Here is a 25,301-nt window from a genome sequence, read left to right on the forward strand (position 1 = left end):
CTATTTACTCTTATCTATTTTCATAATAATACATTATTAAAACTTCTGCGTCAGCTGGTGTCGGTTATTATGATAATTTGTAGGTTATGTTATTTGCATTTACCTTAAATGGACACTTATCCCTAAAAAGCTTCTTGTTATACACCAATTGAGTGTATAGTCCAGTACAGTCTCGCTCCGGTAGCCGTGGGAGCTGGCACGCGGCTGTCCCATAATTACGCGACTCGTGCGCATTGTAGTTAACACGCTCTGACAAAATGTTAACATTGACCTTTACTTTATTATTGCTTATTGTCAGTGGATACATGCTAAAATCAATAGTTAAACCGAAGAAGTTTCCTCCAGGTATGTTACAAGACGGCAATGTACTTTTATTCTCTAACTGAGATCATCAAATGATGGAGCTCATTTGCACCAATTAGTTCAAAGTTCATGTTTTGCTAGCGTTTATTCTCTATATTAGTGACTGTTATATATAATAATTTACGGTTAATTTAACAAGTCGGCACGCTTTCTATTTTAACTGTTTGACACGTGCATCAAACTTCTCGTTCGACGTTTGTTATCTAAAGATAGATCGATTTCTCAATATACTGCAAGTGTTGATGATACTCAGTTGTTATTTTAAAGTGTAAATAATAATGCTTACGGAAAATGACCGTGGCAACCAACTGCTTATATATAAGAGTCTTTCCTGAATATAAATAAGTGGGTTATGCAATAGGTAACGATAATTATTACGCAATGATAGTATTTTATCTAGCAAATAAACATTTATAACTATATTCATATAATATAAATATTTAAAATCCAATACTTTTATATTCAAGTACAGACATATTTTAGATAAATGTTTATTAATATAGGATATATCTTATTGTTTAAAATAATTTGTCAGCATGTTCAATCGTCAGCTTAAGTACCATTATATTGATCAATCAATGATCTAGATACGCTCTTTGATCATTATGTGTTGAATTGGTTGAAATATAGCGATGCTAAACTGTTACCGTTTAAATTTTTAAAATCTATAGCGATATACTTTCTGCACGCCAAGCCTGTTCTCCGGCGTAGGCAGAGAGAACCGAGTGCCAAAGCGAAATGTACTCCGTAACTACCTATTTATGCCCCAAATATGTATATAATATGACCCTTTAAGTTTGACAATACAATTCACGGTTTGGAGAGATATCCCAAACTTTACCTAACTTCGTAACCTATTAAACCGTTGACTTATTTAAAATTTCTACATTCGTTCTTTTTTGTGATAACGTAACAAACTTATGTCAGTTTTAATGGTTGATATGATTTTCTTTAATTAAATATTATAATATTATTCTCCCGTATTTTTCGACTTTTAGAGAATTGAATTCGGGCCTTTTTTACGTAAATCAAAACCACGAAGGTCATCAAACATGAATCTAATTTATATTGAAAGTCCAAGCCCTCCAGCGCTGGGCCGTTGAAATCGGATTCTTTACGCATTCATTCAATTAAATAAAATCAAAGGCTGATTTTTAAAAGTGAAAGGGAGCGAGTAAAGTACAAAGCGCCACACGACTAAATACAGGAAACGATTGCCTTGTTAATCTTATCTAGACTAAAGGAAGTTGTGGGAGGAGGTCTCTTCAATATATCTATTCCTTATCTTTATTCCCATTTATTGTATAATAATAGCGAACTATGACAAATACATTTTTAAATTCACAGTAATCACACACAAGTCAATTCATAGATTTGTGTTATGACTTATAGACTTATGAATGAGAAATAATGTTAAAATTTTTAAAATGTAATTCCTTATCCTCATGTGAATAGTAAGATTTAAAATTAGTTGCAACAAAATATCTGTTTATATTACAATTCTATAAGATATTGAAATAAGTTTTTATACTGAAATTTTTACAGCTCTATAAATTTTATTGTATAAAATGGACAAATCCACTTGTACATCAAATATCTATTTTACACATGTAACAGTAAAGAATATGACTTCAACTACCCCATCCCATACCCATTTATGGTTAAAGTCGGAACCCGTTGATTTTTTTTTATTATTATACATAAATAATTAACAAAGTTTCGTATTTTAAATTAGCTGTTTGCTTATTATTTCATAGGCATGGATTTCAGATGTTCGAAAACCAATAAAACATATCACTTCTGGATGATTCAAGATGAAACACACACCAGTTTTCAAGTTAGATCTTCAGGAACCAGAGAGACATTGTGTACAAAAGTCTTTTTCTTGGACACCTCTGTCCCATTTGTATTTCTACTGAGAAGCAGTTGTATTTACATGGCTGTGTATCGGTTTGAAGGGTGGGATATGGCAGTGAATTTACAGGGTACAGAGAAATAACACTTGAGTCATCAGGAATAGTAACGAATGGCGGGTATCATGGGCGAAACTGTACTGCTCATATCTATTAGCGATGATTACCACTGTCTATCAGGTGGGCCGTTAGCTTGTTTACCATTCTAAGTTGCATAAAAAAAACTAAAAGCTATGAAAACCTCATCTAATTTAGTGCAATACTTTTTGTATGAAGCTGCCGTTAACTGACCACTGTTTGCAGTAAATATGTATAAGCCTTCCCCATAAGGAGAGTTTTGCCGTAGTTGCTAAACTTGGCAGGCGGATTAGCAGCCGCAGTTAGACTTTTAGAGGTGTTTTAAGAGAGCCGCTGCTGCCCATCCCTCTAGTTCGTTTATTCACCTCATACGACATTCACAGAAAAGGAAGGAACTTATATATGAGACAGACTAAATTACTAAAAATTATTGTTTTGGTTTTTATTGGTCTTATATTAATTTTTCTTAAACATTCGCTGTGTTCAAATATCGTTTACTTATAATTTTATTATATTAGTAAGACGTTAATTATGATTTTCCTTTGTTTTAGGCCCCAGTTGGTACCCATTCTTTGGTTGCAGCAATGTGGTGCAAAATATGTCCAAGAAATACGGTTCCCAGTGGAAGGGACTGTCAATGTTAGCTAAAGAGTATTCAACACAAGTTCTTGGATTGAAATTAGGAAGAGACTTAGTAATAGTTGTTTATGGAGACAGTAATATACGTCATGTATTTACTGAAACGGAGTTCGAAGGAAGACCTGATAACTTCTTTTTAAGATTACGATGTCTAGGAAAAAGAGCAGGTAATAAATTAACAGTTACTATGTCCATCTGTTTTCTGTGACTTTGACCGCGTGAGAAAGTATATAAGAATCCTATATATCTAGTTAGTATATATTTTATCCATGTAAGTTTTTATTGACTCTGTGATGCTTTTGAGGTTATCACTCTATCTAATGGCGTTCGTCCTACACTGCGTTTTTCCGTATGATGTCGCCATTCAAGAACTTTTTGCCCTCGTCGTCTGTCAATTCTTCGAACTGTGTGACCAGCCCATAACTCCAGCTTAATTATGCTTCAAGCGATCTCGGTTACTTTGGTTCTTCTGCTGATTCTCATTTCAGATTCAATCACGCATAGGAACTCCACGCATAACTCTCTCCGTAGTTCGTGGAGTAACTTCAAGTTTTTGCATACGGACAATAATAATAACTAATAATATATATCACCTTACAAAAAGCTACTTGTAGAATTGTTCGTAAATTCTAAGAGATAGACGAAAATGAAATAGCCTCTTATAGCATCACAGTTACATAGAATATAGGTATGTACATTCATCACATACATCACACACACACACAAACACACACACACACACACACACACACACACACACACACACACACACACACACACACACACACACACACACACACACAATAACAATAAATTGTTCATTTTCTCTAATACTATCTAATAAGTTTAACTATGTCATTCGTAATAAGATTTTACTATTTAACCTAAATTGTTTAAAGCATACACGATATAGGTCGAATTAATGCTAACAGTGTTCACTACCACTCAACAGCCAAAAGTTAGGAACTACAGATAACAGTCTACAGAATCCAGTAACTCTATAGTGGTTCATTACAGTTCGTAAACAGAAAATAGACTAGTTTGTTGAAAAAATTTTACCGTAATATCATGTTAGTAACAATTGATATATGAGTTCGCCTATGAACAAAGTCATTCTACATACGAGACTCGAGACAATCATGCTAAATTGATTCCATTCAATTGTATGGCATTGTTGTTTAAAAAGGTATTTAATTGCCACCATTAGGATAAAATACCTCTTCTTTATAAATAACAAGCTACACAATTATAAAAAAAATATTATCTTAGTGTCATCACATCTTATTCAATCAAAACGACAATAATATATTTACCAGACTTATTATATAGTATTGAACAGATTTGAATGTATGCAGTATTGTTAAAAGATTTACGAGATGCCTTGGGTGACATTGGCTATAATTATTTTTTTGGTGGATAAAGTGTATTTGTTATTTATTAAACAATATATAATTTTATGGCATCAACTGTATTAAAATTTATGTCTTAAAATGCTTTATTGCTCGTCATTGTAGAATACCGTAGCGGATTAATATTAACGTTACAGTTAACTATTTTTTTTTTACATAAATCCAATAAAAGTTAAAAAAAAAACGTTTGTTTAAAAACATTTTTAAAAACAAACTTTTATAGTCTTTAGGGTTCGTCATCAAGATAAATCAATCGAGTTCAAACACAACAAATTTATCATTTGTAATTTATGAAATTTTATGACCAACTTTCCTCTTCATTATCGGACTAACTCGAAGATACCGTAATGTTATATTGTCACTGAACTTAGATAAGCTAAATTTTAATACAATCGGATGCTAGCAAGCGATTAAGAAATAGGCTATAAATTTTGAACGGAAAACTTTCAAAGCAACTATTGTGGTTTTTCCAAGAGACTACAGCATAGTGTCTCCAAAAAGAAATAAAGAGGTTTCTTCAAGGTCGGTAACATGCACGTAATGCACCTGGTATAGCAGGCATTCATAGGTTACGATAACTGCTTACCATAAGGTGAGTCGTACGCTCGTTTGCCACCTCAATAGTATAAAAAAACTTAAATAGTAGCTTGAAAAAAATGGAATATCTTCGATAGATAACAGCAGCACATTTTAGTTCATTTACTCTTGATTTAATATTTTAACAGCTGTATGCTGTTAAAATATTATTAAAAAAATTATCAATTTCAATTATTTCCTAATTATTTCAATTATTGTACTGTGCTATATTTATGTATATTTATATATAAAGTTTAAGTCATATATCAAAATCATTAAACTTTTAGATTTCCAAGTATTACTTTTATGCAATGTCATTATATTATTGGAATTTTGTTTTATGTAGTTGGGCGTTATTTAGCGATGCCATATTTGAGTTTTGTTTTAGTTGAGATTTTGTCCAGTTGATGTTGTTGATTGATGTCATGAAACCATCATTCATTATTTATACTGTCATTGATGACAAGGAGTATTAGACTACTTTTGCTTCAAATGATTGCAATAATCTTTTAAAATCCTGTATTTCTCTTTTCTTACTGTTTAATTTTAACAGTTTTCCTGTTATTATTAATTTCCGAATATTAATAAAAGGAATAATTGAAATTTTCCAAACAGCGAATAAAATTAATTAAATTCACTTGTAACATTTCCAACAATATGAAAAGTGTTTTCCATTCTTGTAAGATCTAACAACAATAATTAAATTATTGTTCTTATTGCGAGATTAATATTTTAACAGCTGCATTCAGATAGGAGTTGCAGTGGCAATCTACATGGTTTGTAGACGAATGTAGTTCATTATTCAGCATATTAAGCTTGTTCTTTGTTCATTGTTTAGGTTATAGAAAATGCTAGTAAATTCTTTGCATGAATAACTGCTAATATTATAATATAGTTATTAAACATACTTGTGGCTTAAAGTACGCTTGGTTGTTACTCTAATATTATTAGGATTTTTAAATTTGGAAGACAGATGGACCCAGCACTAAATTATCTGATGGCGAATCTATATCCTATATTATCAGTTATCGTAATGGCATATTTAATTCCGATTTATGTCATCAATTATACATTACGAGCAACTACAGTTACATTTATACATAATACATATTATTAGAACATGATCGAGAACTATATATCATTATGCATGTTAATCTGGGATATGTATATTTAATGTTTTATTCAAATTCTTCTGCCGCATAAGCGTGATTGAATTACATTATAATAAATTTATTACGAGTACTTCTTAAGTTTTACATTCACCACAATGGCAACAGTCGACAAATGTATCTGACAACTTCATTAGGAATTACAATTGTGAGCGTATTTTTTTTAATTAGTTACCAACTAATGATATTGGTTCCATCATTGCTATGTTGCATTTGATTATGGCTCGACGAAATGTGATTGTGTTGAGTTGCTCAGAACAATAGCGACAGTCGATTTATACCTCTGACTGCCCTATCAAGGATAGTAGTTGAGAACACATTGTTAACAGTATTTAGTATCGGACATAGCTATATTAAAATATTAGTATGTCAATCAGATTTTAAGTAACCTTTTGACTGTTTTAACAATGTAATCAGTAACAAAGTCATTTACTATTTGAGGTGCTTCATCCCTTCGAAGGTTATTTATGAATCGTTATTCCCAGATAGGTTAATAGTTAAAATCTGAAAATATATATATATATTAAAATAAGTTTCTTAAACTACAATCTGTGTTTTTGGAAATTAATTTATTTGAATTGTAAGTTGTATACATTTAATAAATAAAAAGTGTCTTTCTTTTTCTAAAAATTGATATAACGTCAAAATCGATAGACTTTAGAGATACATACACGAAATTATACCTGAAACATTTCACTTTAATCTGTGTTTAATTTTAAATTTGGTCAAAGTTTCGGTGCGTAAACTTAAATTTATATTAATTACGTATTGGAGAGTTGAAAGGGTCCCCCGCGCGGGACACGCGCGGTAGTCTACCACTGGTATTCAGACTGATAATTCGTTTCGCAAAACGTCAAAAAATTTGCGTGACAATACTGTTGATTTTATTTGAGCGTATACAGCTAAATCTGGTACATAGAATATTACAAAGGCTACAGTGTATTAAGATATATACGCCAGATTTAAACTTAGACTTTTAGGGACACATCCAATCATGTGTAGTAATTTTTGTATAAAGCCGGAACAAAGATACGGATAGACAGACAAAATTATTATTTTGACATATATGGTGGGCAATACATAGCAATATCTACATATTATAGTTACAATATTGGTCTAATAATGAATATATTAAATGGCGGTTACTCAATATATAATATCAAAACGAGACCCGGTCAAAATGAATATAGATATCCGACTGATATTAGCGATGTCGAAATGGGTGACGACCTTTTTTCTGCCATCAATATTCAGTATAATATTAAATACATACATATTGGAGCGGTGCCGATATTTTCATTAATTCATAATAGTCATTAACTGCTCACTCCTGAATATAGGCCTCCCCCATAAGCGGGGTTTTGCCAGTAGTTGCAACGCTTGGCAAGCAGGTTGAGAACCGCATTTATGTTTTTAATGATGTTTTTAGAGGGACGTTGCTTGGAAAGGAAAGCTTCCTTAGTCGCCTCTTATAACACCCAGAGTCACGCGGCAACTATACGGGTAGACCGATATTATCCATGTATATATAATAAGACTACATTTTATTAAGATTTTTTATTGATGATAATGGAATTGTAACCCCGCCTGCTCTAAATGTTGGCGGGGCATCAGTAATTGCTATTGTGAGGGTGAAAGCAGGTCTGTTAGCCCATCGTGACAAACTCCACAAGAATTAAGCTACGATGGTTTCCAAGAGGAATACCTCATGGATTTCGACCTGATAGGGTATTACTAGCAATGGAGCTATTAGATCTCCATTACTAAAAAATCCCTTTCCCCCTCCGCATCATGTTGATTAGGTAACATAGCAACGAATAACAAATATGGCCGCTACTGGGTATTTGATTTTTGCAAATATTGACAAACTATATGGTGATAACACAACCTTTCAAAGAATATTGTTATAAATTCATACCGCGAATTGTTTTTCCAGGTATAACGTTCACCGACGGACCGGTATGGCGGGAACACAGACAGTTTACTGTGAAACACTTAAGGAATGTCGGTTTTGGTAAAACTTTGATGGAAAAAGAAATACAAAACGAAATGAACAGCATATTAGGATACATAGAGAGAAATAATAATAAACCTATAAATCCAAAAAACGTACTGCCATCGGCGGTTATGAATGTACTATGGAAGTATGTTGCCGGTAAGTTAATCTTTGTTTTAATTTGCTTATGAAAAAGATGAGAGTACTAACTTTCCTTAGTACCAGCTTTGGTACCACGATTTGATAGATTTGAATGGATTTTAGAAGTGGGTTACACCATATAATATAACATTTAAAGTACGACTTTCAGGAACAAATCAGTGAAAATCGTATCTAGTTAGGACATTGATTTTTGCGTGATATCGGAACAATATACTATCAGACAGATGAACAAACTTATAGATAGACATTGTCATATTAGCCATTAACTGTCCACTGCTAAACATAGGCCTCACTTATAAGAGGGCTTTTGCGAGTAGTTGCTACGCTTGGCAGCTGAGCTAGCAACCACAGTTAGGCTCTTGGTGATGTTTTAAGATGGACGCTGCTGCCCATTCCTCGACAATTAAATTCCCCTACATTCCTCACATTAATATAAACATAAATAAGAACGCGTGTTCTTAAGTCATTAGAAAACTTCGCAACATCGGTTACAAAAGTGCGAGTACTAACATCCATTAAATTAAAGTATAATTTCATATAGCTCTTTACAAATTTTCTTCTCGTTATTTTCCAAAACTCGAAGTCATTAGAACATTTCACTTCCTCAGTTACACATCGCACTTTCATTTCAGTGAATGCTAAATCTCCCTTAAATAACCTCTCACACGGGGTTTGTAGAGATCTGTGAAACTAGCGCCTGTGTCAATTTCACGAGCAAAACAACTATCTCAACTCTGACGGTCTCAGTTTAAAGTAGGTACATTATTAATTTTGTTGAGTGTTTCCGCATAGAATATTCAAATCATTTTATATAATAATAATAATTTATTCAGGAAAATATACAGATGCAATTACAAGATGTATATCATTACATATTGATTCACAGTAAGTGTCTCTAGTCTTCATGCTAGGAAAATCCTATATTATGAAAGTCAGACTACCGTGCTTTACGTAATTAAATTTCTTATAAAAATTTAAGAAATTACAAAAAATATGTATATAAATAAAGGTTAAACTATATAAAAAAAATAAACATTTTTTTCTTCACATTTTAAGATAGGAAAATTAATTTATATAAACAAAATAAATTATTTACCTAAACACAATTTGTTGAAGTAAGTTTCATAAGTTGTTGTCAAATATAAGAGCTTGGGGGAAAGGGATTGTTAGTAATGGAGACTGAGAATCCCATTGCTAGCAATATACCCAACCAGGTCGACCTCCTCGCGGTTCCCCCTGGAAACTATCATGATTAATTCCAGATGAATTCATCATGATGGGCTAACTGACCTGTCTTCATCCTCATCGGTCACCATTCACTGGTACCCCGCCAGCGTATCCCGTTAGCGCAGGCGGAGTTACCATTCCATTTTCATCCAATAAAAAAAAATATAAGAGCTTAGCATTATATGGTGTTATAATAAATAACAAATGTAATATTAAGTTTTAGAATATCACCGACTTATCTTTTAATATTTTATTTAGCAAAATACGAAGGAATATTCTATGGCAAAAGGAAGTACGTACTTACTTTTTAAATATTTTATTACCTAGAGTGGGCAGTCCCTATTTTTTAACTGTTAATTAATTAAGCCCGGCACTTATTTCTCCGTATAAGGAACACCTTAGGGACTGTATAACGTTTAAAATGCAATTTAAAATTTTCTTACAATAAGAACTGCAAGATACCTGGTATATAAACGAGAAATAGAGTAAAAAAGTAATAAATGCACCTTAGAAACTTTTCCAATAAATGGTTATTTGATTAGAGTATTTTGTTTAATTTCGCTACATTTAGTGTACGAGTATGTATGTGTGGCATTATGATAAACTACGATAGGCAAACTCCAGTTTAGGCGTCAAATGATTGACACTAGGTTCCGAGCGACAATCTAATAATTTGCCTAAAAACGCTTCGTTTAAAAGTGATACACGTGTCACAAAACGTGCGTGAAAGAAATGACAGTCGGACTTTGACGGCTAATATGGAAGGTTATGAAACTTCTGATAAAAATATAATTAAGGATATTTTTAAGATATAAGTACAAAAAAATATATCTAGTTTATCTTTAGACTATTGAATTTGCATTATTTTACTATCAGCATTAGAATATCACAAACAAGATAGCAAGCCACTACTATTTTCAATATTATTGCGGGTGTCCAATGGTTTTTTGGACTTATCCAAAATTACTTAAAAAAGTAATTATATTATTAAATTTAAAAAAAGAATGGAATCTTTTTTAAAATCGCAAGCATGTGAACAGTTAGAATCTAAATGAATGGCTGATCCATATGTTCAAATTCTAACTGTTCACGCTTACACTTACCTTACGTCTGTCCGGCCTCGCCATAGAATAAACCACCCCTTTCTCTCCCGTGGATATCGTAAAAGGGGAGAGGTCGAAGCGTGGGAAAAAAGATGGTGGCCTCATTCTTTGGAAGGACAGGTCATTACGCGACAATTATTTTAGAGGATCGAAAAACAGTTACTGCAGAGTGGTACAGTAACAATTGTTTGCCACGTGTTTTGGAAAAAGTGCGTGAGAAACGACCTCGTAGTAGGATCCTCCTTCACCACGACAATTCTTCGTCGCACACCGTCAGGCAAACGATCGATTATTTGGCGACCTCAGATGTAGAACTACTGGGTCGTCCGCCTTATAGCCCCGACCTCGCACCTTGCGATTTTTATATTTATTTCGAAAAATAAAAGAAAAACTTCAAGAAAAACGTTTTATGGACGCCGAGGAAGCTGTGGCTACGTTTTAGAAGGCCATCGAAGAGATCGTTGCAGTTATATCTAAATTGCCTGGTATACTTATTAGTAAATGAAATGAAATTTATTTGCTAGAAACATTGTAGATGAGATGTTGCCTTTGTCAAGTTGACAAGATGTCCATTATGTTTTGCCGCATGCAAATATTAATCACTGTATTTACATATATTTGTTTAATGTTAACTACTTGTTACATTATATAATTTTGACAATACACAAAAATCACTTCTGGTACCAAGGGCACACTTTGGATCATGCATTATAAGTAGTATACAAAGCCATAAATGGAATATGCGTATACAAGATTGTCAAGCGATTTACCAAAATCATAACGGCTACATTTCTAAAATACGAAGCTGAAATGATAAATGTTGTGGGGATACTGCTCCCCAGAGAGCAGAAGAAAGATTTTGTATCTCATATTAAAAAGGTCGACGATCAATATCACTATTTTGTAAAAAGTCTGCTCATTTACTATCTGATTTTCGTACATGCCAAGTCGGAGCAGGAAGGTAGTTATTTAACAAAATAATATTATTCAGTCATTGTGAAAAGTCACAATTAAATATATTTTGTTATTCTAACAAAATATGTTTACTTACTTTTATAACACCTTTAACCTTTAAGAAGTTGTTTCTTGAGAAAAAAATAATAGGTGTCAGACGAGCATACCCGCTTTTGTTTCTCTGCTAGGTTACTCTGTATTATAAAAAAAGCAGACAATTAACATCTGGTGACAGAACTAACCAGACATGATTTAGAAAAGTTTATTAAATCTATTTAATCAAAAATCGAACTTAGATTTTGTACAGCTTCTTGCTGGTCGCTGGTTTTGTTATGGCCTTTGGCAGGAACATTGAACCAGAAGAATAAAATCAGATAAAAATGAAAATGCCGTATATAGACGTGCATGTATTGTGATTTAACAAGAAAGACAAAATACACATTCCAAGAAAACAAAAGAACAACAAAAATGTATTTTACAATTATGAAATAGTTTGTATTACAATATTTTTGTTCGTATTGAATAGACTTTATAAGTAGTAAATTAAGGTACGATCACTATCAATACAGTTTATGATCTCTTAAAATATTTTAAATGAAATAATATATGTAGATACCAGTATAGTGTATTTATTATCGTTATAAGTACCAGACAATCATACCAATCGTCTGGTCATCAAGGTACACCCTGTGTTATGATCAACTAGGCAGTGAATATCTGAGGGCACGACCTACAACATTCAAAAGCGGCCAATTCAAAAAAAGTCCATTTCTCAAATTAATTTAATCGGGAATCGAATACCCGGGACCACATTTACATAAAGCAGCGTACCATACTGCATCGCCTCCGCTGTTTAAGATACCGAAATAATTATCTGTGACTTACGTAACCCTTGACATGGAATATTTCCGTAATATCTAAACACTTTTATGTATTTTTTTGCAATATGGAATGAAAGATTTTCATTTCATATGTTATTTATTTGTATATCTTATTATTTACTAATATAATATATAATATGACATATTTATTATTTCTTAATAGAAACAACTATAGTGTTTACTCCTGTTATTGTACACACACTGCCCGTTCGTAATTAATACTCCTTTCCACTCAGGGTTTGCTGGAAGAGAATTCTTACAGAGTTAAGCTCGCCTGTTTTATTATCTTTATTTAATATAAATTATATGTATGTATTTTTTTGTGTACAATACTTGAGGAGTTTTAATAAAAGCAATAGAATAGAAATAATACATTACTGCAGTGACCAGCAACTGAGGCATTGATGGACGAACGTGCAAATGTGGGTCGAGGCGTAGCCGAGGCACACATACGTGAGTCCATCAATGCCTAGTTGTGGCCAAGGCTTGTATAGTACTTTTCTCAAACAATGCGCGGAAATCAAAAACACAATTTTACTTTTTAAGTTCAATGACGAATAACGAACAATAATAATTTTTCATGCGCCATAATGTTCCTTTGTTTTTTTTTCAATAAACAGCTTTCTATTTGTAAGCCAGTTCGAAATTCAAATAAAACCTTTTATTAGTCACCTCCTTGGTAGCCATGTTTCGAAGTAAAAGGTCATTCCATTTTTAAATTACAGGACAGATATGAGTCTACATAGTAATTTATCTGGTCGCAAAACACGACAGATCTGGATTTTCATACAACTTTTGCCGGCCGCTGCCCGCTTGTATCTGGCCAGTACGGCAATTTTGATTTATCTCTAAGAAGATTGTCAAAATAATGCTCACATTTCCAAGCATCTTTGAAAAATAATATTTTTTGTTTGTCAGTTTGTCTGTAGGTAGGTATATTTGTTTCGGCATCACGCAAAAATGTTAGTACCAAATTGAATAGAGTTTTCAAAATTTCGTTTCTAGAAGTGTAAGTTAAAATCTGGTGTATAAAACATACATCTTGATATAACATGTACAAGTGGTCTATTAAAATGGTTTGCCTAATACCTAATTTCGAATTAGATAAATATTTTTTCTGTGTATAATGGTTTTAATAAGTAATGGAAAATAAGTATTAGAAATTATTATTATTAAGAGTGTTCATAATGATAACGTTACATTTATTTGCATAAATTTGTGTTCAATTTTCAAAAACAATTGATGAATATTCAATGTTTCTGATTAATTATTTTCAAAGTGAGCTCCACCTACGAACTAAAACGTTAATTACAGAATACACTGCATATGAATCTATCACTGAAAACTTTGCACCTACTCCATATATTATTCAAATGCTTTTTTGCTATCAAAATGTAAATTATCAGTGAGTGCTTAATAAATATATTATTGTATTATTAATGTTTCAGTTCGTAGGTGAAGCACTTTTTTAAACAGTTTTGAAAATTTACTGATAATTGTGACGTTGTCATACTTTGGTATGAACGCTCTTAATGGTAACAGGCAAGGCTGACATTTATTTTTTTGTGGTTACTAAATTTTTTTACAGGTGAAACAATAAGGGAAGATCGTTTGAAAACTATGTTGGATTTATTTAATGCGAGATCTAAAGCGTTCTCCATGGCCGGTAGCTGGCTAATGTTGATACCGTGGTGCCGGTTCTTTTTCCCCAATCTTAGTGGTTATTCCCTTATCAACAAGTTGAATCAACAAATATCTGATATTATCGAGGTAAAATTTAAGTTTGGCTTTATCATCATCATCATCATCATCATATTATCCATTATTTGTTCATTGCTGAACATAGGCCTCCCTCTATTTGAGAGTTTTGAACTGCAGTTAGGCTTTAATGTTTTAGAGGGATGCTGCTGCCCATCTCTCAACCATAAAATTCTCTTAGTGGCCTTTATTGACACCCGCGAAAGGGCAAGGTGTGATCTATTCTATGCCATCCACACAGTGAATTTTGGATATGATTAGATTATAATAAATCAATACAAGGAAATATTCGTTATGGTAAAACTTGATACAGGCACTTACAGGGTAATTTGACGGAAGTAATTCTGGCCTTGTAGTTGCCTATTAGAACAGTCTATATTTAACAGTGGACAATTTTAGTATTGTATGTCAGTACATAAGTGACACTCGAAACTATTAATCTCGCTAGACTATTTAGCCTAACGTATAAATAAAAAAACATTTTATTGATTTATCGATTATAGATAAATTACAATTCACTCAAAGCCGCGGTGGGTAAATTTTTTATAACAATGATATTTCATTTATAAAGTTATGACATATGGTATATGTCAAAACATATATATATATATATATATATATATATATATATATATCACAGCTGATCTTTTTATAATATTATAGATGTATTTGTTTGTGATCCAAATTATATCAATATCATGTATTGATATGTAAATTTGTTACATACATAGGAAAAGATTTCTTTTCTTTTTTATTAATGAATTATTTTTTATTATTTATAGTTGAAAATTAGACAGTTTATAAACTATTTTTTCCTGAACGAAATAAATTTGAAAGTTTTAAATAAATAAAATTCTACAAACAGATGTTTATTTGAATATTCACGTGCAAATTGAATCTATATAAATAAAAATCAATTATTGAATGCATGTATCTAAATGCAACACTTCTGAAATAGCTACACCTGATTTGTAAATTATTTTTTGTTGTATATGTAATTGTCAGAACAACTTATGAATGATAGAAAATGTTTGAAAGATCGTGTGGAAAAGTGAAAATTTTGAGCAAATCAACAAACGGGAAGATCTCAACTCATTTTCTTCATTAGTACACCCGTGCGGAGTCGGGGCAAGCGGCTAGTATTATATAGATTTCTAATCGTGTGTGTGTGAGTGTAAGATATGTCGTGTATTATAATTGCTTACCTTTATACTCACATGTAGTTTTCATTTACAGGAAGCAATAAAGAAACATAAATGTAATGCAGTGGAGGGTAATGACTTCATATACTCATTTCTAGAGGAGATAAATAAAAATAAACAAACATACACAGGTAGGAAACTCGTTTGTTTATGTCATAACTTTGAATTATGTATGTCATGTACTACTATCTTTAATCTATGTGTATGTCTAACTTATTAAGGGGTTACGTATGCTAGGAACGGCTCACGGATTGACCGCATCATACATACATGTATACGAGTATACAGCGCTGTAGTGGTAACACCTATATGAACACGGTGATCTGAATTTTATATATTAAGATGAGAAAATAGCGAACTAGCTTTGACTTGCGACTTCGACCACGTGACCGGGTTATGTTCACTGACCCGAATAAAAAATAGCCTATGTCCTTTTCCAGCCCATAAAGTACGTCTTTACCAATTTTCATAGTGAATGGATAAGCCTTTTATGTGCTAAGAGGTAACAAATAAACAAAATCCCTTTTAAATTTATAATATTAGTAAAGATTTTACGCTTTATACTTATTTTTAGTTATTTTGTAAATGGAATAATATATATTATACAAATAGAATATATAATAATAATGATAACAGTTTATTTCAAAGTAAATGATATAAACATCTTTAAACATAGGTGATACCTGTGCTCCCTAAATAGGTAAATCCTGTACTTTAGGATAAGCCGTGCTCTTCCCTATACGGCATAATGATACAAAATATATAGAAAAAAAAGAAACAGTAACACAGTATTTTCATTTTAGGGTACAGTACAATTTTTATTCAAATTTTTGAAAGTTTTCAATTAAATCTGTTCAATAAGAACTGGTTATAATCAAATAAAAATAATATAACATATGGATTTTAGAGTACATCAATAAATTGCAACATTTTCTTGGTTAATTTTACGGTATATTTTAGTATAAAGCCTCAATTAACATTTTTTTTCATTTCAGAGGAACAATTGAAAACGATTTGCCTCGACCTACTTATTGCAGGCTCACAAACAACAAGTAATGTACTAGAATTCGCGTTACTTACTGTCCTAAGGAATCAAGTGATTCAACAGAAAATATATGACGAGATTATACATGTACTGGGAAATAAAGAACCATGCTGGACTGACAGTTCCAGGTAAAAAAATTATACTGCATCACTTTGAAGTTATAAAATTAGATTAATAATATATATAATGTTTGTATATATAATAGTTTTGAAGTGAAGAAAGAGTAATCATAATAAAAATCATTTATATATATATATCGTAATAATGCATATACCAGAATTTAAATTAAACTTCTAAAAGTACAATTACGAATACCGCATTTAATTTGATATAGTAGTTTGTACATGATCTCGGAACAAACAAACAGACCAAATTTCTAAAAAGTGCTTTTTTGGTTTTAATTGATCTCATTAATTTCGTCATTAATTTTCTTAAATATATTATTTCTTTAATTTATAATAGATACTGTCTGGCTATAGTTCTATTATAGTAGTGAGATAATATGACAGGAAAAAGATAAAAGCGGTTTTAACGACCATGAAACTAAAAGCCGATTTAGCACCGATCTGTCAAATTTCATTTCAGAATAGTAGACTACACCGCGGCCATTGCATTCGCTAAAAGCTAAAATGAATTGTGGAATTTTTAAAGCACACTGCATACATTTAGTTTTATTATAGTTTGGTGAATGGAAAATATGTATTTTAATTTAAAATGTAGTAACAGTAGCAACGTCCGAGTTGAGCACTTCGCGGTAATGCACAATAAGCGAAGTTCGTGAACTAGGGTAATATACGGTACACATACATATAATGATTTCTGGGATAATACTGACGCTGGAAAAGCAAAATGTAATAAGTGCCACTGTGACCGATACTGAGTAATACTGAGTTGGCATCTTTTGAATGGAGTGTTCTACCAGCAAACCTTAACATTTTTTTTTTAAATATTATGAACATATATATAAAAATATTAAGAGTTTCGCATATTACCAAGGCGTATTCAGTTGTTAAGTTTTTATTTAAGACATGTCTGTCTTAATAAATTATATAGTATGGATGCGTTCTTAGTTTTCCTTACCACTAACAATTTCGATTTCTTTTTTTCCGTTTCCTTAATATACTATATGAAAGTGATTCTGAAATTCTATTGTATATTTTTTATGTTTGTCATTTATAAACTGATTTTTTTTTTATCTGAATGGATATACTTTTTTATCGATTTTAAATAAAAAATAATAAAAGCTTAATTTTTAAATCAAAATAACTAGTTAAGCCACGATTGAAGTCGGTATTTTCTTTATGGAATAAAATCTTACCTTAATTACTTTTTAATTTTTTCTTTATGCGTCGAATAATTTTAATAAATTAATAATAGCAAGTTCATTGCTATTTAGCTTAGTCACAAAACAGCCAACCACAGAGATTTTTTACATTTTCACTCCATAAATTTTGGTTAAGTGAAAAATATGAATATGTAATAATTCATTTTGCGTTTTTGTTTCGTTTTTTATTGTTCTCCGGTAAAATTCACTAAATGGCACTTAATGCATTTTATCTTTCCAGCGTCGATATAATCCTAAACGACAGTCACAACTTTGTCGCATGATAACCTGTAATTACTTCATCTTTCAACCCTTGCGTCCCAAAGAGGGCCTTGGGATTAAGGTTATGTCTCTTCAAAATTCCATGAAAATCGATCCAGTACATACTAAAGTTATAACTGGAGTCATACCTGCACTTGAAAATTTTCAGGCTCACATATACATCGGCATTTTTGTTGGAGGTACAAAGATATTACACCATAGTGCCTTTAGCGGGACCTAGGAGGGTCCTAGATGACACCATGATAGATGGTTATTTGATACCGAAGGAGACAACTGTGCTTATATCGGTTGGCGATTTACACTTCGATCCGGAAATATGGGATAATCCGCGAGCATTTCAGCCGGAGAGATTTATCGACGAGAGGGGAATCTTGAAAAATTCAAATCATATGTATCCCTTCGGTTTAGGTTAGTTAGCAAGTGTGCGTTATTATTTCTTGTATTTTTATTAAGTATTAAGGACTAGCTGTATTCTACGGTTTTACTCTAGTGAATCAGTACATAAAGTATTGAATGTGCTAAGTAAGGATATAACCTGTATACTAAATTTCATTCAAATCCATTAATTATTTCTGCGTAAAAGTGTACATACATCCATCTATCTATCCATTAGTCTATCTATTCATCCATTCTTATAAACTTGCGCATTTATAATTAAATAGGATGTACGTTAACCAATATTAATTTGTACTTATATTAATATTGAACGTTATTGGTCAATTTATAATGCAGAGGCCAAATTACTCGATGAATTGAGCTGAATTTCAATTTGCAAATGTTAATTATATTATTATTGTTTACAATTATGTAATTTATATAAATAAGCATCAAAAGATAGTTCACATTTCAAGATTTAATTGTCGAATTTTTTAAATAAAGAAAACAAACATCTTATGCATAATATTGGATCACATCTATTTGTATTGAATAATATTATTCATGATGATATTAAAATTACATTGTCGGTAAAAAAAAAAATATTCTTAGAAAAATAAATATAAAGTTGTACGAAGCAAATTTTTGTTCAATCAGAATGGAAAGTATTGCGGGAAATGAAATGTATTGTGAATGCAAATATTTTATTTTACCTATTGATTTCTGGAGTCAGTTTTAAAAATTTGTTATTATAGTGGAATTATTACATCTCATTTAATTACATCAGTACATGCGATTCGTACCTCATATTAAGTCGTGTCATGAAGTTCCTTACATTAACAATGAAAAGAAACTATTTAATGAATCTTATAACTGACAATTTTACAAATCTGTACAAAGATTACTTATGACAATAATTACAACTAAAAAGGTTCAATATAACTCGAAACTGATAAACTCCTAATCTAACCGTAACACCGAACAATAATGTTTCAGTAACTATCACATAAGGCGAGAGTATTAGTTTCTCTGTATCGAGTAGCTGCGCAAGTTGTGTCAAGATTAATGAAAGGCGATGCCACTCATACAAAGCTAAGCGTGAAAGACTATATGTACTATTCACAGCTACAGTGTAACCGACACGTGAGGTTAACCAAAACACGATATTAAACCGACTTTACATCTACCGTGAACGATCTATCGGAATAAGACATAAGGAAACTGCAAATACTAAAGTTGTGCTAAAGCGATCTTTAGTCACATATTTATAATCCAAGTATATTTGCTCACATTTCACAACAAATATTTAATAATATTTTAGTTCGAAAATTAAAAATTCTACTAAAAAACGATTGTATTTAAATAGGTAATGTTACTTGGGATGTTATAAGGATTTTAATCACGCCCCATACTTAGTTCTATTCTCTGAATTTCAAAGCTACACACATACATATATAGCACGCGTGTTTCCCATTAGGATAGGCAGAAATACCGGAACGCCAAATCCTTCAATTCAAGCACTTCTCTTTCATTTCCTTCACTTTCATCGATCTTTTTAAGTCTGTTCAGGCATTCAGAAGTTATTGTGGCATGAATAAACTTACGTGCTGGTAGCCGTGTAAAAAGAACAACGTATTCGAAATAAGCAATAGTATCAATGTTTGAAAATTATTTCTTGTTGTTGTAAAAGATAATTCTTTAAAGAAGAATAAAGAATATACGGAATCTGTATGCAGTTAATATAGGAGATTCTTAAGTGATGATTGTTTTTATTTTTAGGTCGAAGGCGGTGTCCTGGTGACTCATTGGCAAAGTCGTTTATTTTCATTACGTTTGTGGGAATATTACAAAAATATAAGGTCGACTGCAGTAACGGGATCCTGCCAACAGATGAGCCTACAATTGGTCTGATATCAGCACCTAAACCGTATACAATTGATTTTGTATTAAGGAAGTAATATTACTGCCTAGACACAAAATTAGTAAATTTAGATATTATGTAGTGAAATGTAAAGTATTACAATTGTATTCTTATTTGTTTAAAGTATAAGGTGTATAATAAATGTTTTATTATAGAAGTTTTACTGTCATTCTATTATTAAATTGTGTTCGATCATTGGTATTAAATAAAATTAGGTACCATTAAGGTTAACCAACTTAGCACGAGGGATCTCTTATACAGTTTACTTAAATTCTATGTAATATAATAATAAATTCATATTACATACATACATCCGTAAATATATACATATATATGTATATCCCATTAAAAATAGATTTTTATTTAGGAAGACGGAGAGAGAAAGAAAGCACACCATACGTTTAAGACCACCATAAGTTTGGATAAAAATAATGGTATCGTACAAAATAAAAAATTGGTGCGAGTGCATCAAGGCAGTCTTATTGCTAAGAGTAATCATTGCAAGGCAACCTTTGGGTAACGGATTATGGAGCAGGTAGATATGTAAAAATAATGGGAAAAGGAAATGGATGGTGTAATCTACAAAATTTATTGCCTTAACTATATATTACAATAAAATATTACTATACACTACCATAAAAATACTTAATACTATCGATTTAGACAAATTGAAGAACACTTTCAGTCCATGACAACCGATCGTTAATAATCACACCTATTTAAGCACTTCAATTGCATGTTTTAAAAATTTTTTTTTGTACTACTTAGAATGGCAAACAAGCTGACGGCTCACCTGATGGAAAGTGGTAACCGTCGCCTATAGAAATGTGCAGTACCATAGACATAACAGAGTATACTGTTTTGCCAATGATGCCCCTCATGCGTTGCCATTCCTGAAGACTCAATTTAAAAATAAATAATTATAAAAAAGTCTTTATTTAACACATGCATAAATGTTTTGTTATGTTTTGTAAAACAAAATCTGTATAAGATTATGTTGAAGAAACTTGTTGTTGTTAAAGTAACTGTTAGATACAGTTTAAAACAGTTTCAGACAGTTTATTTACTTAACAGCTATAACTAGTTCTGATTACCTTGTCGGGAGTTATACATATACTTCATATTTAATTATTACTATGATGGATAATTAATTATTAGCTATGCATTTTAACATTTTAAAGTTAAATATATATTTTTGTATTGTTACCTCCAGATCATTTAAAAATATACATACGGAAGATGATTTGAAAAGTGGCATAGAATGGGTCCCTTCCTTTCTTTTTGGTTGTTGTAAGAAGCAATTAAGGGAATTTAATGGTAGTAAAAGGAGCAGTGTCCTTCTTAAAATGTTATCAAAGCCTAATTGCGGTTGCCAACCCGTCTACCAATTTTGGCAATTTCTGGCAATGCACCCCATGCGGGAGGCCTACGTTCAGCAGGGGACAGTTAACGGCTGATATGATGTTGATAATAAAAATGTTACAAAACGGGTCGCGTGTATGAATAATAAAAACAGAACTAAGTATTAATTTTTATTTATTTTATAAATTTTAATGCACAATTAATATAAGTAAGTGTATATATGGCAGACTTAACACCTAATGGCATTTCCTACCAGTCAACCATGGTGCAAGTAGAAAATTAAATAGACGATGCATTTTCTATTAAAATATGTATATATATCGTTACTATATATTACATACATACATCTATATATACACATATATTTACTTACACAAATACATATATACAACTTTAATTCTAATGACGATTAATTAGAACAGCGGATAAAAGAAAATAAGACAGAAAAATACCTACGACTGAAGCAAAAAGTACAATTAAAAAGTAAAATAAAGGAATAAAGAGAAAAAAGAAAGTTAATTAAAAGGAAATGTGTTGCAAATTTTTTAGGAAGTGAACCCGTAGTTTAAATTTAAAGGTAGATTTGTTTTTAATAGATGTAAGTATGTCATATATTGAATAATAATATAGTATAATCGATATTTTATAATTCGCCGTGTAGGTCTCATAGATAAAATAACTTTTACATTATACATATACTCTAATATATATATTTATATGTATAATTTATATATTGTTCTTATACCTTTGTAATACATACATAATATAAAACAAATAATCTACAGCATACATCTACTTTTATTTATACACACATTATAAGAATATTAATATTAATAATATAATATTTATTTAATTCACAAGAATAGTCAGGCGAAACCTATAGCGTGCGGTTGCATGGAGTTTTTGCATTGTGAAATAAATATTACACATAACAACAGAAATACATTTTAAGATGAATGAACATACATACATATAGAATAATACACTTACAAAAACTATATATACATATAACACATACAATATAATACATATAATATAATACATATATAAATAACTATGAGTTACATATTAATATAATAAATGGATATGTCATGGCTAATCATACAATAGTACAGATTGAAGCTCTTCATTGTTGAATCATAATTTGAAATAATCTTCGCAAAGGGATTTTTAAAGGAAAATTTTAATTGTAACGTTATAAACAAATAACAACCTAGTGGGGGTCTTTAGAATAGTTAAAAAGAGATATATTGTTCTATTTTTACACACACGCATTAAAAGTGCATTCCAATTTTTATTAAAATAGACGTGCAACGCGTATATTTGGATTTGTGGCTTTGAGCGAGCTGGCGTATTTCGAATTATTCTAATGCAGCGCGTATGTGATGAGCGAGGAGAGCTCTATGCATACAAGCTTCGCTTGTATGCATGGTTGTAGTAGTGTTTTTGCACCAACATACAACGTATTTTTTTCTGGGTAAATTCTGTGATCGTGCCTTTACGATACCGCTCAATCACGAGCAGTCGTGATTCTAACGTCCAGCGTGAAACCTGTGTCCATTGTATTTGCCTTACCTGTACTACGTAATTATAATAGTTATTAAAAATTCTAAACTTTTATGTTAAAAAATATGTATAATTAAAATGTAAAAAAATTAGTATAGGCATAGATACACAAAAAGGTTTTTTTTTTAATGGATGATAATGGAATAGTAAACCCGCCTGCGCTAACGGTATACACTGGCGGGCAGGTTAGTTGGCCCATAGTAATGAACTAAAAAAAACAATCAAGATGGTTTCCAGGGAAAATCACGTGTAGGTCGACCTGATAAGGTATATTGTTAGCAACGGGGCCTCTAATCCTATTACTAACAATCCCTTTCCCCCTACAGGCATAGGTTAGTATCGGCATATACGGGACCTCCTTGATCTATGATTTCAGTACACATAGATTAAGTATAATACTTAATATATAAAATTACATATCTCAATAAAACAATATTTGTCATACGTAAGTCATGTCTCCAATCTATCGGTGACGTAACATATGTTCATGGCATTTCACAGCATTTTAACAATACATACAAATCATGGTTGTAAAACAATTTCAAAAGGTAATCCTAATACAGAAACAATATCGTAATTAACGATTGGGAGAGCAATATTTTACAAGAGAAAATTTGTATAATTACATTCCCTACAGAAATCATTCTTCAATTTATTTAAAATATCAGGTCAGTGGAAATTTTAGTATCTATAGATTTATTTGAGTTTCCGTTTAGTTAAATGTAATGGGCGCAAGGTGATTTGAATATTTAGCATAAATTCTCTTGAATTGCGTTAGGCATACTCTGTTTCAATAGGGCTTAATGAAAATATAAATAAACAAATAATTGACCCAACTGTAAAACAGTCCTCTGATTCTCCACAAGAAACGTTGCACAAATAAAAAAAGTGAATAATCGGTTGAATGCTTTGATTCATAACTGATTTTGTTTAGAGAGTATTTTAGTAATAATTTCAACTAAACTTTGTCACGTTTTCATTAAGTTATATTGCTAACTGTGGTAGTCAACCAGCCTGCCAAGTGTGGCAACTACTGGCAAAACTCCCCTTATGGGGAAGGCTTATATTTAGCCGTGGACAGTTAAAAACTGATATGATGAAGAGACTATCATATAAAGGCCGCTATAGTATTTACTTACAACAGCTTTTGATAACGAATGAAATGGAATGGTAACCCCGGCTGCGCTATAGGTATACGTAGCGAAACTCCAGTGAGAGATGATAAGTGAGGATGAAAGCAGGTCAGTTAGTCCATCGTGATGAATTCCACAAAAATTAACTGCTATGGATTTCAGGAGAACCTCCCAGAGGGAGACTTTGTACAAAAGTCGATTGCTTGGGTACCTCTGTCCCATTCGTGTTTCAACCGTGAAGCAGCTGTGTTTGCATGGCTATGTTTCGGTTTGAAGGGTGGGATATGGCGTGAATTTACTGGATACAGAGGAATAACACCTGAGTCCTCAGGAATGGCAACGCATGGGGGATATCATGGACGAAACAGTATACTCTGTTGTGTCCATGGTACTGCTCATGTCTATAGGCGACGGTTACCACTTTCCATTAGGTGGGCCGTTAGCTTGTTTGCCATTCTAAGTTGTATATAAAAAAAATGTATTTTCATTATTTTTGGTATATACTACACTTCTAAGTATAGAAAGACATGCCAGGACTAACTGGCTTATTAGCTATTTTATTTATTAGCATAAAAATTTCAAGTTTTAATTATATATATATATATATATATATATATATATATATATATATATATATATATATATATATATATATATATATATATATATATATATAATACTTATACACAATCAATAGCAAAAAAGAGGGGAAAATGGAATGTTAGTAATGGAGCCAAATCAAATATTCTTACATATATTAATTGTATTATAATTAATGTTTTATGTATTTTGCAACAACTATAATTGAATCATTATTGTAAATTCAATTTACTTTTATTTTCAGTTAAGTGTAATAAATAAAA

General features: G+C 31.4%; 1 protein-coding gene across 2 annotated transcripts; it reads left to right on the forward strand.

Moving 5' to 3' along the window:
• The first annotated feature begins 133 nt into the window (after positions 1–133).
• On the forward strand, positions 134–20,534 carry LOC113518127 (probable cytochrome P450 305a1). 2 transcript variants are annotated; one of them, XM_031911368.2, is made up of 8 exons: positions 134–345; positions 2,906–3,160; positions 8,084–8,302; positions 14,059–14,240; positions 15,465–15,561; positions 16,426–16,603; positions 18,230–18,503; positions 20,236–20,368. In XM_031911368.2, exons 1-7 carry the CDS (start codon positions 258–260, stop codon positions 18,492–18,494), a joined length of 1,284 nt encoding a protein of 427 aa, XP_031767228.2. In that variant the 5' UTR covers positions 134–257; the 3' UTR covers positions 18,495–18,503; positions 20,236–20,368. The 2 variants fall into 2 exon arrangements, with proteins under 2 accessions (XP_031767228.2, XP_026758705.2); XM_026902904.3 differs by having other exon boundaries at positions 137–345; positions 18,230–18,489; positions 20,236–20,534.
• Positions 20,535–25,301: the final 4,767 nt, after the last annotated feature.

The sequence above is a fragment of the Galleria mellonella genome, unplaced genomic scaffold (assembly GCF_026898425.1).
Source record: "Galleria mellonella isolate WM207_F2 unplaced genomic scaffold, CSIRO_AGI_GalMel_v1 utg33, whole genome shotgun sequence".
In the NCBI taxonomy this organism is placed as follows: domain Eukaryota; kingdom Metazoa; phylum Arthropoda; class Insecta; order Lepidoptera; family Pyralidae; genus Galleria; species Galleria mellonella.

What these genes read in the sequence shown, in the direction of transcription:
- LOC113518127 (XM_026902904.3), top strand. Translation starts at nt 258, where the DNA reads ATGTTAACATTGACCTTTACTTTATTATTGCTTATTGTCAGTGGATAC. An exon ending in ACCGAAGAAGTTTCCTCCAG is followed by an intron (nt 346 to 2,905) that starts GTATGTTACAAG and finishes CCTTTGTTTTAG; the next exon opens with GCCCCAGTTGGTACCCATTC. An exon ending in AAATAAACAAACATACACAG is followed by an intron (nt 15,562 to 16,425) that starts GTAGGAAACTCG and finishes TTTTCATTTCAG; the next exon opens with AGGAACAATTGAAAACGATT.